The sequence below is a fragment of the Dipodomys merriami genome, unplaced genomic scaffold, assembly GCF_024711535.1.
Source record: "Dipodomys merriami isolate MVZ:Mamm:240054 unplaced genomic scaffold, mDipMer1.0.p SCAF_14, whole genome shotgun sequence".
Lineage (NCBI taxonomy): Eukaryota > Metazoa > Chordata > Mammalia > Rodentia > Heteromyidae > Dipodomys > Dipodomys merriami.
In genome coordinates this window covers 32,858,586-32,877,958 of record NW_027202715.1, presented here as the reverse complement: position 1 = coordinate 32,877,958, position 19,373 = coordinate 32,858,586, and the positions used below count along the sequence as shown (strand labels likewise).

At 36.2% G+C, this 19,373-nt stretch overlaps 1 protein-coding gene across 4 annotated transcripts in view; it reads left to right on the top strand.

Annotated features, from left to right (window-relative positions):
- The window catches only part of Rnls (renalase, FAD dependent amine oxidase), a 310,663-nt gene that overhangs the window by 181,594 nt on the left and 109,696 nt on the right, over positions 1 to 19,373 (top strand). For all 4 annotated transcript variants that reach the window (XM_070021136.1, XM_070021133.1, XM_070021135.1 and 1 more), the window contains exon 6: positions 15,902 to 16,077. In XM_070021136.1, the coding sequence (XP_069877237.1) occupies positions 15,902 to 16,077 (176 nt within the window). The remainder of the gene's footprint in view (positions 1 to 15,901; positions 16,078 to 19,373) is intronic.

The following is a 19,373-nucleotide window of genomic DNA, read 5'->3' as shown; positions in this document are numbered from 1 at the left end:
ATAAAAGTAAGAAGTTTCTGTCCTGCATATATTAAGAAAACCTCTCAGAGGGGCTGGGAGTATTGTTTAGTAGTAGAGTGCTTGCCTAGCATGTATGAAGACAAAGAGGCTCAGGAACACAGCCCAGCCCCTGAGTTCAAGCTCCAGGACTGGAAAGCAAACAAACAGAGAGAGACAGAGACAGAGACACACAGAGAGAGGAGGGAAGGAAGGAAGGAAGGAAGGAAGGAAGGAAGGAAGGAAGGAAGGAAGGAAGGAAGGAAGGAAGGAAGGAAGGAAGGAAGGAAGGGAAGGAAAGAGGGAAGGAAGGAAGGAGGGAGGGAGGGAGGGAAGGAAGGAAGGAGGAAGGAAGGAAGGTAAAGGAAAGCAAACAGAAAGAAAAAAAGAAAGAAAGAAAAAAAGAAAGAAAGAAAGAAGAAAGAAAGAAGGAAGGAAGGAAGGAAGAAAGAAAGAAAGAAACAAAGAAAGAGAGGGAGGGAGGGAAAGATAAAAGAAAGAGCAAGAAAAAGTAAGAAAGGAAAGAAAGAAAAAGAGAGGAGAGGGAGGAAAGGAAGGAAAGAAAGAGAAAGGAGGGAGGGAAGGAAGGAAGGAAGGAAGGAAGGAAGGAAGGAAGGAAAGATGGAAGGGAAGGAGGGAGGAAGGGAGAGAGGGAGGAAGGAAGGGGAAAGAAAAGAAGGAAAGAAGGAAAAACTCCTCAGAGAAATTTACTTCTTGTCCTACCACCTACCATACAATACATTGAGAATATAAGGTCTCTTCTCTTTCATATTCCTCTGTACCTCTATTTTCTGTCATTTGTATTATGAAAGCAGTGGTTTTTAGGATTTATTTTCCTAAAGATAAGATTGTGTCACTAAATGTTATTTTCAACTTCACTTGCTTCCCCACCCCTTTCTCAGATATAAGATCAACAGAGTCTCAGTGTAGACTTCTATTATGGCTGTTGTATTCCACTGCAATCACCAACTCCACCACCAAGAATCCTGAAAATGGAAAGATCTGGAAGTCTTATTATCAATCACATTATAAGTGACTCATGGCATTATCCATTAAGATAATTCAAGGTATTAAGAATCCCTAAGAAACCTAGCATTCTTTCTCACTCATACATTAATAAATGTGAGTGGAAATAATGTTATGTTAGTAGTAAAGTTGAATCGACTCTAATGTTGTTTTTTTAAAGGAAGCAATTCACAATTCTGGATATACTAATTTTAATTATTGTTAGTTATACATGACTTTCCATGGAGCTGTGACTTTTGTAATTATTTGTGTATTTCAGTACATATAGTATTGAATATAGTATTGATGGTATGTCCAAAACTATTCTTGGGAATAGCAGAGCTGAAATTAAACCAAGGCTTTCTTAAATAATGAGATGTTTTCTCACCATACTACAAAATAGCTCATTATGGGGGTGGGGGAAGTAGTTGTGGAGGTGGGAGGGAAGCGATGGTAGGGGGAAAACAAAGGAGGAGGCAACAATGCTCAATAGGAAATGTACTCATTACCTTGCTCATTTAACTGTAACCCCTCTATACAACATTTTTACAATAAAAAATGCACAAAAAAAGTAAAAGAGAAAAAATAACTCATTATATTCAACTTCAAACTAAGATGGATGTTAGAACCTAAAACCCAGGGTGAACTCAAGGATTAGAAAGCTCAGAGAAACATGTTTCGGTCATGTTGTCCCCATAGACCCTTATATTTAGTATATACTAGTGATTAGGAAAAAGATGAGCTTTCCTGTCAAATCATCTCTGCCGACTGGGTATTCATTTTAGTGACTTGTAGGAAGTTAAATCTAACAGAACAGAAATAGTGTGGGTTTTACCCTTTATATACTAAGAACCTGAGCCAGAGGAGGACTTTATCTCATGGTTATTTGGTCATGCTTCCTAAAGAAAAGGGGCAGGTCTAAAGTATATAAATACGATTTAGGGCAAATAGAAAGAGAGGGGGGAAGAGAAAGGAAAAGGGAAATAAACAACCTAAACTTATATGTGGTAGGAGCAGGCATATGTATGTCAAACATGGCATTAGAGGTTCACACATTTAGAATACATTAAGTTACAAGTGACATAATACACTACTTAAGAAACCCTACACAATGACTTAAAAAAAGAAATAAGCGGGCTGGAGAATTTGAATCAACATTGATTTTGTCCTTTTTTCCCCCTTTACCTTCAGCAGGACTAGTTGGATTCATTTACCATAACAGCAAGTATTACCAAGCATTTCAGTACAAAGCCTGATCAAAAATAAATAAACAAATGAAAAGCTTATTTCTTCCAAGGCTCAACACTAACCCTAAAATTGAGGCAGTTATGCCTGGCTTTAGTTCTGCATTATGAGCAAAATACTAGGGTCAAGAGCAATGAGTCAAACTCATGTCCTGTTCATCAATATTGAAAGGAGGAAAAGGTAGATCCCATAAAACCTAATTCAGGCACTGTTGCCACAGATGATCCAGTGTATGCTGGGCAGGTGATATACTCACCACATCGATAGTCTCTCATATGATCCTCCTAACTAGCCTGGAGGTCAGTATTTCGTTCTACCCTGTCATGCCTTTGCCATTTGTGAACTGTTAGATTCAGCTCATGAAACCCAAATCCAGTCTACTAGAGAAATAAATATAAAAATGAACTTGTATGGGCAGAGAGTGGCTTTTTATTTCCCTTTAAAGTTGAAAGTGCTCCCTGTTCCATAGCCCAAAGTCCATCCCTGCTTGTCACCACCCCTCCTCACCCCTGTGTTAGTTGGACATTGCCACTTATCATCTTGTCTATTTGTTGAGATTAAGCTCAATACCTCAGTGTTACACCATTCTACTCTTGGGATTTGCAGATGTTCCTGTGATTTGTAGGAAATGACCTCAGTGGCCCTACCTATACTCCACTGCTCCCTTCCTGACCCCTGCCACAGCGTTTATGCAGCATCCACAAATACTGGAGAAATAAGCAATTTGTTTATTATTCTGGAAATTTGCACTGCTAGTTAACCTTATCTACTTTCTCAGCTGGCTGGAGAAGGCCGAACACACTCCTCTGTGAACAGTTTCCATTGTTTACCAAAAGATTATTTCCTAAATTTGTATACATTTACTTCTACTGGAGTTATGGGAAATCTTCTGAAATTGGAAGTATGAACTTGAGAGATCTATTTTCAGTTCATCGTGTGGGGTTTTCACACTTGTTTATATTTAATTAAATGTCCATCAGAATGGTTATCTTATATAGACTTGTTTAGAGGATGTCTGTGGGTCTTGTTAAACATAAGATATCCAAACATATGTAGTCTTGACTAACAAGGATTATATATACATATATATATATATATACATATATATATATATATATATATATATATATATATATATATGTTTTAAAACTTCCATTCCTGGAAGCTTTTATTTAAAATAGCAAATGCATATATCCACTGACCTATTAGTACTCTCAGGCTTAGAATAAACAAGTCAAAGACCACAAAAAGACAAGATACTAACAGGTATGTTACTTTTTTAAAGGCTAGTCTTTCCAGCTCATGATGGAAAAGTTTCTTAGGTCACATATGGAACCAGAGCTGTAATTGTTCAGCTGTGAGCATTCAGTGCTGTCAGATTGCAAATGTGCCTTGGCTTTGTCCCGTGTTGCTGACCCCATTCTGTTTATTCAGTGGATGGGAGAAAGCTTGCTTTATCTAACCATACTCCTCACATGGCAAGAACATAACTGTTATTTCACTGTTACTTCACACATCCATCTGTTCAACCAAGTATTCAACATATATTGGTTGTTTACTGTTTGCTAGCCTCTGAAGTAAATATTAGAAATATGTAACAGCATTTCTAAAACTTAAAGGAAAAAAATCACTGAATAACATTCATACTTTAAAGTACTAATGCTTTCAAATCACTTTTTTTGTAATTGCTAAAAATCAAACCACACTGAGGTTCTGATTGTCAGTAAGGGATCACTAAACAACCTTTTGGGTACCCCCAAGACCAAGATGAAGTTATTTTCATTAATTTCAATCTGATTTCCTGCCACTATTTCATCTGCTTGTGTGTGTGTGTGTGTGTGTGTGTGTGTGTGTGTGTGTGTGTGTGTGTGTGTGTGTGTGTGTGTGTGTGTGTGTGTGTGTGTGTGTGTGTGTGTGTGTGTGTGTGTACTGTGCTCAATCCTCCAGGTCTTAACCTCTTGAATAACTAGGATTATAGGAATAAGCCACTGGCACCCAACTTTCTTTCTATTTTTATGTGTGTTTTTGCCTGATGAATTATATCTAATGGGATAGGTCTGTACCCACCTTTAAGTAAGTAATATAAAATTTAGGGCCTAAATTTAGAAGCAATTCAGGTAGGACATCTGAAATGAACTCACATCAAAAGGGCCAATGTGCCAGACTTGCCCTTGCATTCTTTATTTATCAAAGAAGATAAGTTGTGCTGTAAATTTGTATGTCAGATTCATTGCTCTGTATTACAAAGTTTGAAAAATTATTATATTCTTACTGTTTAAAATCAGTTTTAGAGAATGTTTAAAGATGATTGTGAAAACTTTGTTAATTCTCTATAAATTGTTGAAATTTTACCATGGCAGTATCTCAGCTTAATTAATTTACTAATTAACAGAATATGGTCAGTTGTGGTTAACAAGGTTGCAATTTATTCCTTCCTGAACAAAAGAACTTGAAGCCACCACAGTGAAAAAAAAATCACAAAAAGAAACGTATTTTGAGAGATTGGATGTTGTCAGTCTTAAACTTAATTGGGTAGATTCAGATTGTACTAATTCCACCTAGCAGAAATGTTCTCAACTCAAGAAAAAAAGAAATAAAAAAAGAAAGAAGCCATACTACATTAACCCAGGCACCCCTTAATCTAGGGAAAAGATAGACAAAAATGTCAATATTTTTACACATATGATAAATACTGGAAGTTGGGGGAATACCTTCTCATGAACAGCATTTTCCGAGATTTAGAGTTTTCATTAATGAAAGAATGCATCCTTAGTAACTCCGAAGTGGGTCAGGCTTGGTAGAGCATTTGATGCTCATCAAACCCTAAACTTCTCATCTACATAATTTAAAGCAAACAATGATCCTGAAGTGAACAGTGTGAACCTGGGAAAGACAAGCACAGAGAGATCTCTGGACGAGGGTGCAATTTAGATTTGGATGTGGAAATACCAACTGTAAGTAGCTAATGGAAAATGAAAAATACCATAAGATACATTAAATTTAGCAGATGAGTGAAAATTACCCAGTGTTGGTTAGAATGTGGAGAAATAAAAGCTCTGGTATACTGCTGGGTAGTGTCATTTTAGAAAGCCATTTAGCAATATCTACAGTCATTTTAAATGTGCTTACTCTGACACAGTAATTTCATTTCTTGGAAAATTACTGCAGGCAGTCTCACTTAAGTACAACAAAGAGTTAGGAATTGTCTGTTTGAGCTGCTCTAACAAAAGGCCTTAAACTGGACAATTTATAAACAATTTTACTGCTCACAGGTAGAGACTGACAAGTCTGAGATCATGGCTCCAGCAGATAGGATGTCTGGCAAGGGTTTGCTTTCAACTTCAAAAATGATGCCTTCTGTCTTCATTCTGAATGGGTAGAAGATGGTACCTTCCTCTTTCAAGTGTCTTACAGTGACACTAATCCCATTCACAAGAACTCTGTCCCCAAGACCCAGCCTGCCCTCTCTGTACAGCATTTTTACAATAAAAAACGTATATAAAAAATAATCCCAGCCTCCTCCCAGAGGCCCCACCTCTTAAAACATCACATTGGGGATTACATTTCATCATATGAATTTTGTAGAGATATATTCAGATTGTAGCAGAATAAGTGTGCTCATTTCAGCAGTGTTTGTAATTGCAACAAACTGGGAAACAGATATTTCATCTGTGTGTTCAGTTCTAAATGATTATTAACATTTTTTCAAATACCTTTATTATCTTTAAGTACTTGAACAAAGGGTTTACTATTCAACGAATAAGATTTAATCTTGATTTAAACATTTCAACAATTTAATTGATTCAATAGTCAAAAAAGTGGCTAAAAAACAGTAGATTTAGTAAGGTTGTTTTCCATTTTAATGGAGCAAATATGTGTAGACAAATGTCTCACAGGATACCTGTGACACCACTTACCATAGCTATAGGGATGAACTGTGCCTCCACATCTGAAATCGAACACAATACTTCCACCTTCTACTTCTTACCCTCTCACTATATTTCAATAACTTTATTTTTTATGTTTTTGTCATTTAGGTAAAATTAGTCATAAAATTAGAATAATTTCATACTATCTTCCTTTTAATCACATTAGAGATGCTGAGAAGTCCTATTTCATTTCATGTAAAACAAGCATAGAAAATGTCCTTATCCAAAAAAAAAATTGTTTTGGTTTTGCCTGATCACTATTGATACATCACTGACTAGAAGCATTATTACTGGCCTAAAGTCATTCATCCAATGAGTAGAGAAACAAATTTCTGACTCTAGTTCCAAATCCCAACTGAGGTTCCTCACTAGAGGACCTGAATCATTCATGCTAAATAAAGCAGAGCATTTTTCTTTTTTAAAATTGGCATTTTGGAAAAAATTATATTAAGTGAAGTAAGCCAGGCCCAAAGAAACATAGGTCCCATGGTTTCCCTTATTTGCAATAACTAGTACATGTGCAGGACAAGTAGAAAAGATCAAAAAGCTATGTACATATGACCATATAAGATGATGTGAAGTGAAATGAACCCCAAGATAGGGACACAAATATTTTTTCTTTCTTGTTATTGTTTCTTAACGTATTTATAATGTATCATGTGATTTTTGTGTTTCTTTGTATGTTCCTCCCTGATGGTATAACCCCTGTTTTCCCTGTATTTGATGTCAGTGCCTCTAATTTCAGGGAAGGAAGGGAAAAAACAAAATGCTTAAGTAGGGATACAGGTTGACCCATTGTGTTTAAGACACTATGTTGAAAACAAACTTCACAACTTTGGCTGGGGGAGGAGAGGGGAGGGTAGTTGGTGAAGGGAAGGGAAGGGATGGTAGGGGAAAAACAAAGGAGGAGGAAACAATACTTTATAGGAAATGTACTCATTACCTTGCTCATGTAACTGAAACCCCTCTGACAGTATTTTTACAATAAAAAACATACAAAATGGCATTTTACAAATATATTTATTGAACTATAATTCATAAACTTCATCCACTGAAAGTATGTATTCATGCAAGAGTTTTATTGTATTGTTAGTGTTGAACAAGTACTAACCATGATCCAATGTTACAATACCGTGATCCTCTCAAAAGATTGCCCATTTAGCATTTCATTCCTGCTTTTAACTTAGTCCCAGCCATAGCCAGCCATTAATCTATTTTCTTTCTCTATAACTTTGCCAATTTTCAATATAGCCACACTGGAATATGTGTCTAGGTTTTATTTTTTTATTATTGTGAATAATTTTCCATTGTATAGACAAGCCAGATTTTGTTCATCCATTTACCTATTGATGGTTATCTCTGCTTTGCTATTCTGTATAACACAGCTATGAAGAGTCATTCGAGAGTCTCTATGTGGATGTATGTTGTCATTTCTCTTGAGTACTTGGGAGCAGAATTTTTTTTCTTGGGTACTTGGGAACAAAAGTGCTGTTGATAAACATCAACTCTGTTCAAAAGTTTGCAGAGCTGGCATACTCTTTGCCTAACTTTGTGAACCATTTTATATTTCCAGCAACAATGTTCGGGGTTTGTTGTTTCTTGTCAGCACCTGTTATTTCCTGTCTTTCTATTTGTCATCCTAATGGGTGTGGAGGAGTTTCTTATTATGTTTTGGTTTTGTATTTCACTGATGGCTACTGATACTGAGCATCTTCCTATGTAGATATTGACAATTTATATGTGTTTTTGGAAGAAATGTCTATGCAAACTCTGCCAGTTTACAACTGGATTGTCTTTTTACTATTAAGGTTGGGGTTCTTTAGATATTCAATACCAGTTGTATGTCAGCACACCCAGAATTATCATGATCTTCAGATCTCAGCTTCCTGAATAGCTAGAATTATAGAGTGAGACACCAGTGCACAGATATACCACAATTTTTTATAGTCCAAAATTTCAATATAGTCCAATTCACTTTTTCTTCTGTTTTTATGCTTTTGGTGTTATGTGTAAGAAATCAGTGACTAGGGTTACGGATTTAGCTCAATAGAGGAGAATTTGCCTGGTAACTACAAGGCCCTGAGTTCAGTCCTCAGCTCTGGAAAAAAAAAATGCAAAAAAGAAACTATTGACTAATCCACATTCAGCAATTTCTGCCACATTCCTTGTTTCTTGGGAGAGAATAACAACCAGTATTTTCCGTACATCCTAGATGATGATGCATCATAACTTCCTAGTAAGAGTTAGAAATAATCTTCTGCAAAAAAGGGAGAAAAGTCACTTTTAAACTTGAATTATATTTCTTGTCATTTAAAAGAGTGCCGTTTTAAACTTATTATTTCTTCCTTTTTAATAGACCTTTAAAAGAGGAGCTTGCCAGGTAATTTTGGTGTCTGATTACAGACAAGAACACAATTTCTCCATTTATTCCTCTTTCTGGATCTTTTTCAGGCCAATTATCTTCTTGTATCACTTCTTCAGGTTTTCTTACCTTTGTCTCCCAAGAGAAGCTGTTTGTTCAAAATTGTTTTAACTGGATCTTTAAAGCAAGTGCTGGTACCAACGCAGCCCCTACATCAGAAAAGCAACATGGAGGAAAATAAAACAATTATTTCTTCTCAAAGATGACAAGATAAAAATGAAATAAGTAAAGGGGCAACAGTATAAAAAAAGAAAGAAAGAAAGATGTTCTCTATGCCTGGCCCAAGCCATCATCTTAGAATTATTTATTTCCAGAACTTTACTTCAGCTAAAACTCTAAAATTGTGTTGAATGAACATAAATACGTACTGCAGAAGTGCCTGCAGTAGATAGAGTTGGAAGTAATGATGTTGCCCAGGACCTGTGGTAAGTACAGCTCTTGAGGCTAAATTTTGGCTTTTGTAACCTATATAATAAGAACGAGGCTTGAATCTGTTACAAAACAAATACACGCTGAAGGTGGTCTCTCCTATAGTGAGGCTTGTGGTAGATATAGAACAGCACACAGGCTGCCAAGAAGGTGGGATGCCAAAGGCAGACTACTTATAGACTTGTTTGGCTTGGCTCTGCTAGCAAGGGGAGGAAGGAGAGAAAAAGACATCAGGAACATGTATCCTTCTGACAGTTTCCCTTCCCCCTCCACATCATCAAAGATGTAGATTCTAGGTTGAATTTACTGATGTGGTTGGCTTATTCTCCATGATATTTGGCCCTGGAGCCTAAGCCATATAAAAGAGCTAAACTATAAAGAGCTCAGGCGGCTAGAAGACAAGAAGAGTAGAATCAGTTCCACATGGGTGAGAAGAGGAAAACTTACCACTGACTTCCACTGGCTCAATCTTGTGGTCCTCAGCTTTCTGTCCAATTCATCTTCTTACCTGTATCTGTTTTTCTGAACTTCATTTGCACATCCCGTCAGTGCTATGCCACTTAGTGGATAATAGCTCTGTAATTATTGTGCCTATATTTTGTCTTCTCTAAGATAGAAAGTCTTGAAATGCCTCAGCCATGTGTCTGATGACACCAGACAACCTGCTGGACATCCATATGCCCATCTGATATCAATGATCAAAGAAACATTTCCATACCTTCTTTTGTTGTTGTTTGTTGTTGTTTTGGTGCCCGTCTGGGGGCTTGAACTCAAGGTCTGGACCTTGTCCCTGAGCTTTTTTGCTGAAGGCTAGTGCTCTTATCACTTGAGCTACAGCTCCACTTCCAGTTGGGCCACAGCTCCATTTCTGGCTTTTCTGGTGGGTAATTGGAGATAAAAAGAGTCTCATGGACTTTGCTTCCTGGGAAAACTCTGAACCACAATCCTCAGATCTATGCCTCCTGAGTAGCTAGTATTAAAAGCATGAGCCATCAGCACCCAGCTCCCACACATTTCTTTTGTTGTTAGTCCACAACTATGTCAATTACTCCTTTAGTCCTCCACTTCCCTGTCAGATATACAACTAGCCTTTGATTAACCCTATCTATTTATTATTTATGAAATAAATACGAAATAAATTTATGAAAAAAATACTAAATACTGACAACATTTATTTGATGTATTTGCATGTGAATAAGTGTGTCTTGTGCATTTGAACTTGTAGCATAAGGTATGAGAGCAGACATGGGGATACAAATGCTCTGTAACATAAGAGTATACATCAAGCCCATGATTACAGAAGTAGGAAAGTGGAAGTTGGAGGCGTGGCTCAGTTTGTAGAGCAATAGCCAGTGAGCCCAAGCATCAGCCACGAAATTCAATTCCCAGTTGTGGACCCCAAAAAAGAGAAAGAACAGAAATAGGAAAGCAGCAATGTTGAGGAATTTGGCTCAATAGTGGATAGAATATCTGAGTTAAGTTTTTCCATCTATCTGAGTTAATTTTTTCCATCTATCTATACAATATGAAAATACATTCTTTCCCTATTACTTTAAGTTATTGTTACCCTACATTAAATAATTAATATGGGTTTGAATTTTTCAATGATAGCTTTTCTTATTGACTGGCTGTTATTTAAATAGCACCAAACTCTTAATTTCTGTAGCTGTAGAATACATTTCTTTTGACAGTACTGGGGTTTAAATATAAGACCTATCACTTGCTGGATAGGTGCTCTATGACTTAAACACTGGGCCTTCTGGCCTTAGACTACAGCCCACCTGAGTAGCTGGGGTTATAAATGCATATTACCACACCAGTATTTCTTGTTGAGATACAGTCCCCCTGATCTCCACCTCTCAAGTAGCTGGGACTCTAATCGATGTGAGCCTCTGTACCCAGCTTGTATAATATATTTAAGTATAGGACAAAGCAAGTCTCAAATCATATATGACATTTTTTTCAAAAACTATTCAAATATTCCTATTGTCATATTTGTCCTTTAGGAACATTTTACAATTTCAAGTAATCATATAGATCTAATTAATTTTCTTTATATATACATATATATGTGTATATATATATGTATATATATTTTTTGGGGGGTCCGGTTGTGGGGCCTGAACTCTGAGCCTGGGCGCTGTCCCTCAGCTCTTCAGCTCAAGGCTAGCACTCTACCACTTGAGCCACAGCACCACTTCCTGCTTTTTTTTCTTTCTGCTTATGTGGTGCTGAGGAATTGAACCCAGGGCCTCAGGCATGCAAGGCAAGCACTCTACCATTGAGCCACCTTCCCAGCCCCGTGTGTGTGTGTGTGTGTGTGTGTGTGTGTGTGTGTGTGTGTGTGTGTGTGTGTGTGTGTGTGTGTGTGTGTGTGTGTGTGTGTTTGAATAAGCCGGGCACCAGTGGTTCATGCCTGTAATCCTAGCTACTCAGGAGCCTTAGATCTGAGGATCATGGTTCAAAGCCAGCCCAGGCAAGAAAGTCCGTGAGACTCTTATCTCCAATAAACCACCAGAAAACCAGAAGTGGTGCTGTGGCTCAAGTGGTAGAGTGCTAGCCTGAGCTGAAGAGCTGAGGGACAGCGCCCAGGCCCAGAGTTCAAGCCCCAAGACCAACAAAAATAAATAAAGTTTATGTAATATACAAAAACTCAACTGATACATATACGTGTGTATATATATCTCAATCATTATCCTAAGGTAAGTGGAAAGCTCAGTAGGGAGATTATAGTTCCAAATCAGTCTAGGAAGAAAAGTCTGTAAGACTCCAACTCAATGAAGGGAAACTGGATATGGTGGCTCATGCCTGTCATGAAACTCTGGGAAGCTAAAAATAGGTAGATCATAGTCCAGGAGCACACCCAGCAAAGGAAGGAAGACCCTGTCTTTAAAATAACCAGAAAAAGCAGCTTTTAGAGGCATGACTCGGCAATAGGGTGCCTACCTAGCAAGAATGAAACCCTGAGTTCAAACTCGAGTACTACCCGAAAACAGTTTTAATTTGATCAACTCTTATGGAATTCATTATTGTTTTCAATACCATAACTTTTCCTTCTGCTTTGAAATTATAGTAATTTTTCTGTTTTCAGCTTAAGAACTTGCTTGAGCAATGCTAAATACTGTTGTTGCCACTAAGATTTCTCAGTTTTTCTCATGAGGAATAATAGAAGTCATCAGTGTAAGAAAGATTTCCCATCTCATTTTGAGAAAGTCAACTTTTTCTCCTGTCTTTTTTTCTTTTGTGTTGATATTAAGTGGTAATGCCTGACTTTTAAATATTTTAAATTGCCATCAATTCATTTTATTTAATCGAATCTCCTAGCATAATAGATAAATTGTTGGAAAATCTGATGGTTATTGATGAATTTTAAAAACAAATATGGTTTGTGAACATTATGACTTTTCTCTATAATCATATGGATGGGTGGTCTATTTTTTGGCATATGTATTTATTTCTATAAATGTGATGTGTGTGTCTGCAGTAAGAATTATAGCAATATGAAAGAAATCATGACAAAAATAACCAGACCCTGAAGGTTTTGTTTTCATTTTTCTCTTTAATTAAAGTATTGACTATGTTTTTAATTTACTGGATGTCATTGGGTTTATATGAATTTTGGTTAATTCAGTTTTGATGAATTTGATTTTGTAGAAAAAATATTTTCGTTCTTTTACGATTGACAAGCTTGTGACATGGTTTGTGCACTTTCATAGCTTTTAGGAGCTTCTCTGTATCTTGACATATACTCTGTGCCAGAGAAGACAATGGGGCTGCTCACTGTCTTTCAGTGGAATAGAAAGAAACAAGTGTTTTAAAAAGAAAGAAAATGTTTTCTCTGAGATGCCAAACCACAAATCTACCCCTAGGCAGATTTGGTGCCAGAATTCATTCTGACATCAGACTGTATAAATCTAGTTAATGTGGTCATGGGTAATACTGCCCAAAGGTATCTAGAAGAGGCAAAAGCAAATCTCTAAAGGGGCATTGTAAACTCGGGCCCCAAAGAATTTCTCAGATAAAATTTGTAGATAACAAAGCTCACCCCACCGTAGGGAAAATATATATCTTTGTATATATAGATATTGATAGGTATATACACACATATATATATAGTGTTCATGTTTGCATGTGTAAACATACATATATATGTTCATATGTCTGGAACACGTAACCATATAGAAGCATATTACCAAATCCACTAGGATAATCCTCATCATGAGCAATAGTTATCTACAGAATAACAACAATAGAAACCACAAGCAACCTTCTAAACCCTTCAGATTTTAGAATTACCCAGCACAATATAAGATAACCATATTTAATATATCTAAAGAAAGGAGTATTACTAAGGACAAAGACCATCAAAATTGATTGTGCAGATTTTTAAAAAGCAAATTGAACTTGTACAGATGAAAAATAAAATTATTTCAAAGTTCAAAAAGCAAATGAATAGATAAGCACAGATGTAAAGAGCATGGTAAACTGAAAGATAAATCAGAAACTATTTAGAATTTAGCAGAGAGATAGTGATGGAAAATATGAAAAGGAAATCAAGCATATGCTGACAGGACAAGGATAACTAACATATTTGGGGGAATTTCTGTGAAAAGAAAATAGAATGATAAAGGATATGTGGACAGGTTTAAGAAGTGACCAATTTTTAGGTTAAATGACAAAGTTGAGACTTTGGATTCCAAAAACTCAATAAAGCCAAAGAAGGATAAACCTAAGAAAAAGTACAAAAAAACCACAGGCAAAAAGCAAATCATAAAATCAGCCCTATATAAAATAAAAATTACCAGCAAACAAGCCTGCATTCAAGTTGAGTTGACTTCTCAACTGCCTCAATAGAAGCTAAGTTACATCAGAAAAAAATCACAGTTTTTAAATCCGGAGAAAACAATTTCAATCTAACATTTCATACTAAGAATATCTATAACTTCCCAGAGGATGATAAGTGAACACATTTTTACAAAAACAAAAACTGACAGATAACCTTCAATCTGACCTCATTTATAGAACTTAAAAAAAAAAAAGATACTTTAAGAAGAGAAAAATTACCCAAGGAGGATCTGAGATGCAAGAAGGAAGCTGTTCATAAAGATAAACAATGACTGCATAAGACAAAACCAAGAAGTGAAATAATTATAATCAATGAAAGCTTATAAAGTCACACCTAGAGTAATCTACGGCTCTAATATTTTTTGAGAAAAGGATAATGATGGTGATTTACTTTGGAGTTTAAATTTAACATGGTTGCTTAAATGTATAAGCAGTCTGAAATGCCAAAAGAAAAATACTATACTGGTTAAAATAAATAAAGCAAAGAAGAGAGGGGGAGAGGGAAGAAGGGGAGGAAAAGGTAGAAGGACAGAATTATTACCTTCTCAGTGACTAAGTAATAATGGTTCTACTAAGTTTGTTCTGTCTGTCCTATTGATATATTTGTGAGCTTTGTACTTCTCCATTCCCAAATCCTGGTCATGTTAAACTTTGGATGACTTTGTAATTTTGGATTTGGGCACTAAAAATACCCTTTAATTTGGGGGTTGTGAGCACTTTCCCTTAAAGTGATTGTTTTAGGTTGTAACTATTCAAATTGTAATTTAAATTCTCAAAAAAAATGTTGTCTAGTTCCAAGAACAACAAGGAACCTGGTTGCTCTCTGATTGTTCTATAAGAGCCGTTTCACTTTAGTTTTTAAATTTCAGTCTTTACTGCTCTTCTAGGAGTATGTGGCTAATAATGTACATGGGAGGAACTTGGCATTTTGCCATCTTTGGTCTTAGTAACTTTATGAGTTCTCCCTAGAACAAATGGCAGGCCAGTGCAACCTCTTGATTCTCAGTGCACAGCTATCATTCTTGTCCCTAGGAAGTCTGTGTAGATATTTTTGAGAACAGCTCTGGGATTCAGAATGATGACCAACTTCTCTGTCTCTGAGAATAGTTGGTACTATACAAGAAAGGGTTATCATTGATATTCCCTCCCTGAGTTTATTAACTGATGCCATAAATAATATCCATGGAGGCAATATGCAGTGAGTTTCTCACCATGATAGAATTATCTAAAAGAACTTGATATTTCAGACTAAAGCTGCATCCTGCTAGGACTAGTAACTAGTAAAGTCCCCACTGCCTGGTTAACATTCAGCATGATGGCTCCTCCATTTCTTCGTGAAGTTGCTCCAGCTATAGTGAGGTGAACAGACAAGCTGGACACACCAGCTGACTCACATATCTGGATTCATATTTCTGACTTCATGCATGTAAAATTATTTGGAAATACTCTGTTCCCTTGTATTATAATGTAAAATGGATAAGTCCAGGTTCTCTGAGTTCAAACCCTAGTATCACCATTAAAAAATGAAAAAAATATGGGAACAATTCTATTTTTTAAAAAAGAGTTTGGAGTTGGTCTTGAAGATGCTAAAAATATTTGGCCTTGAAGAACTTGCACTCTAGTGGATCAGAGAAAATTAAAACACCAATAAATATATCATAATCAGTACCTATTAAGTGTTCTTGTTACCCTTCCTTCCAGTCCTTTGGCAACACCTGACCACTTGTTCTCTAAAACATCTTTTTTTCAAGTTATGATTAGTTTATTATTAGTTTCCATTACTATTAGTCATAATTGTACTTTTGTATTTATAAGTTTTACCGATGTATAATAACTCCATGATATATACAAGATCAGCTAAAGCTGATTTTGAATTTCTGAAATAGCTTCATTTATGTTTCAATATTAGAATCTGATTATTCTCCATTTATTGCCTAATGATTATGATCTACTTCTAACTGTAGGTTGAAGTGTTGGGGATGCTTCCATGTTCCCCCTTTAAGATGATTATGTTCCTCTTACACTACAGAGTCATCAGAAATCGGCCCTTCCCTGGTGATTCACACCACTGTCCCATTTGGAATTAAGTACTTGGAGCACAGTGCAGAAAATGTGCAGGAATTAATCTTCCATCATCTGGAAAAAATTCTTCCAGGTCTGCCTCATCCAGTTGCCATCAAATGCCAGAAATGGAGGCATTCACAGGTATGAGAATCCAGTGGTATGAGCACCACAGTTTTCTGAGTGGCCCTACAGAACTGACTTCACTTTTTTTTCCAACCTGCAGTGAAAATAATAGACAATAGGGCCTTTAGAGTAAATAATGTGTTTTGTAATGAATAGGTATAGCTTTATTTTTTCTGAACTTCCAAAAGTTGTGCATGAGTTGTCCATCTAAGTGTCTAGCAATTCTTGATAATTATTCTCCCTCACCTATTTTCACCTTTCACCATTCTCCCCCATCTTGTCTGTTTTCTCCCCCGACTCCCCAGACTCATTATGGTTTTATTACACTGTTTCTCAACAAGAAGTGCATGTGATTTTTACCAGTGTTATGTATTCAGATTCTGGTATCTGAAGAAATGCCCTGGAATTCTGGGTTTCCTATGCAGGCAATGCAGGTTATATATCAAAATGCAGCTGTTTCTCTGGGAATTTTCTAAATCGGTACTGTGGTTATATAGAAACCACTATAACCTACCAACTTTTTGTAATAGATCAAAACTAACCTTGTAAGTATATTTTGCTACCACAATTTTCATTTTTATTAAATTCCCACTTTGGTTTTGACTGCTGCCAGCAAAACTCTTTAGGGGAAAAGATGAATACCTGCCTCGAACATCATGTTGAGCTGTTTTTCAGGATTAGATAAACTTGCTGATTGCTCAACTGGGTCAAACATAAAGCTCTTTATACTAAGTAATTGTTTACTTTAAAAAAATCAGCGTCTTCTAACAGAAACTTGTGTATGCTCATAGAAAAAAAATCTTTAGATCTGTAACCCTGTTACAGATCAGTTGTAATATTGTTTAGCAGCCAATAGGGCAAAGGGTAGATGGGAAAAAATTCATTTTTTTCCCCTGACATTTCTAAGCCCATTGATGAACAGCTATCAGCACTACTGGTTATCCAGTTTTGAAAACTTAAAAAAAGTTTGTGGCCAAGTGCAGCATATTTTGTGTATTTTAAAAGGTTTTCCAAAATCAGAGGAAACAGTAAATTGCTTCCTACAATACTGCAGCAGACCTATGTTTACTCATATCTTCTCAAGTGAAATTATACAGTGAATCTTTTGGGAAATAGTTACTTAAACATGTCATGGTCACTTTAGAAAACTTTACTTTTTCATTTTAAAAGCAATGAAAAAGCTCAATAGCTAATGTCATTAAATGATATTTAACTTAATTTTAGGTCGGCTTTAAGAAGAAGCCAAGGAAGTAATCTTGTTATAATTTTAAGCGAGTTATGTCATGCACTAAGTTACTTTGCAATTTACAATTCCTTTAAAAGAATAATAGTTCATGAGGTTTCTTTTTGTGCCTTTCTAAAATCATTTATTACTCAACTGAAAGAATGCTCTTGAAATCTACCTATTTCTTAAAATTTCTCCTAGCCACAAAATGGCCTATTAGCAGTTCTATATCACTTTTAATAAAAAATTATTTTGATCACAATGCACATCCAAAGTCTGGTAATGATCTTTATAATTTGGATGTTGAAATTATTCCACTATGCTTATAACTCTGTGGATATTAAATCTACGTTGGCTACAAAGACTAAAAAGAAATACATTGTCATTCAAACTTAAAATTTTGCATTTTCCACTGTGCAAGATACTCTAATATCTTGAACATCTTTCTGCAAAACAAATAGCAAAGATATTACCTACAGACAATTTATATGCATATAACATCTCCTTTGTTTTTTGTTTTTGTTTTTGTTTTTTTTTTTTGGGGGGGGGGGTCTGGTCGTGGGAACTGAACTCTGGCCTGGGCGCTGTCCCTCAGCTCTACAGCTCAAGGCTAGCGCTCTACCACTTGAGCCACAGTGCCACTTTTGACTTTTTTCTTTTTGCTTGTGTGATGCTGAGGAATCGAACCTAGGGCCTCATGCATGCAAGGCAAGTGCTCTACCACTGAGCCACCTTCCCAGCATAACATCTCCTTTGAAGAAGGAATTATCGATGAAAGGTCAACAGATTTAAAGCTACTCTCCTCAAAAGACCATTTCTCTAACTCTTTAAATATTCATCTTAACCTCTGGAATTTATCAGAAATGCATGAGTCCCAACCTTTGCTATCCCAATACACACAGTACACTTTCAATGAATTCATGTATGTTTGTTTGTGCGTATGGCCTTATACAGTGCCAAACTGATGGAAGAAATGATGTAGGATCAAGACAAAAATGAAAGAGGAGCAACCTGCTCATTTGTAGCTTCCCTTCCTTTCACAGTAGAGGTACACTTCTCTAGTAGGGAAAATCTTCCCCATATTTTCTTCCTGCCTAAGTCCCACCCTGTGTTCATTTTCTTTCCCTTCTCTCCCTTAACCTCTTCCTTCTCTTGCTCTTCACACTCCGCCTCACACTCATAATCCACCTCCTGCTTTTCCTTTTTCCTCTAAAAGTAAATAAATAAACAATAAGGTCCTGCAACTCTTGTGTTATGAAAGTTCCTATAGAGTTCAGAGATGGCAACTTTGCCCCAAAGAGCGGTGAGTGGTGTGGATCCCCATCCTAGACACTTCATACTTGATACATTTTTCTCTGTTAATTTTGTATTTATTTCCTTGCTCTCTTCTTTCGGAATCCTCATAGTACATCTTAACACCAAGTACTGTGGAGGGAGGGGGCTGGCAATGGTGAGTACCTATAGTGTAGCACATATAGAGCTGAGCAATTCAAAGAAGTGATCTCATCTAATATCCCAAATAGTCTTGTAACTGACAGGGGGATACCACTATACAACTAGAATTCCACAAACCCAAAATACTAACATCAAATGGCAGTGAATATGTAGAGCAGTAACAAACTCACTCATCGTTAAGAGTGCAAAATAGTACAAGTGTTGGAGGAGAATTTACCAGTTTCAATAGGAAACTAGATCTACACTTTATATATATATATATATATATATATATATATATATATATATATATATATATATATATATCCAGCAAAGGATAAATGAAAACATGTCTGATCAAAACCAGCGCATGGGCATTTATTCACAATTGCCCTAACTTAATAGTTAACAAAGTGTCCAGTAAATGAGTGGAAAAATGAACTGTGCTACAATGGAATATTCCTCAGCATTAAAAAGAAGTAAGCTATCAGACCATAAAAAGATAAGAAGAAGACTTTAATACTAAGTGAAAGAAGCCAATCTAAAATGGCTACATGTTGTATGATTCCAACAATATATCACATTCTGGAAAAGACAACACTAACGGGACAATAAAAAATGACTAAGCAGAGTAAAGAAATTTTTAGAGTAATAA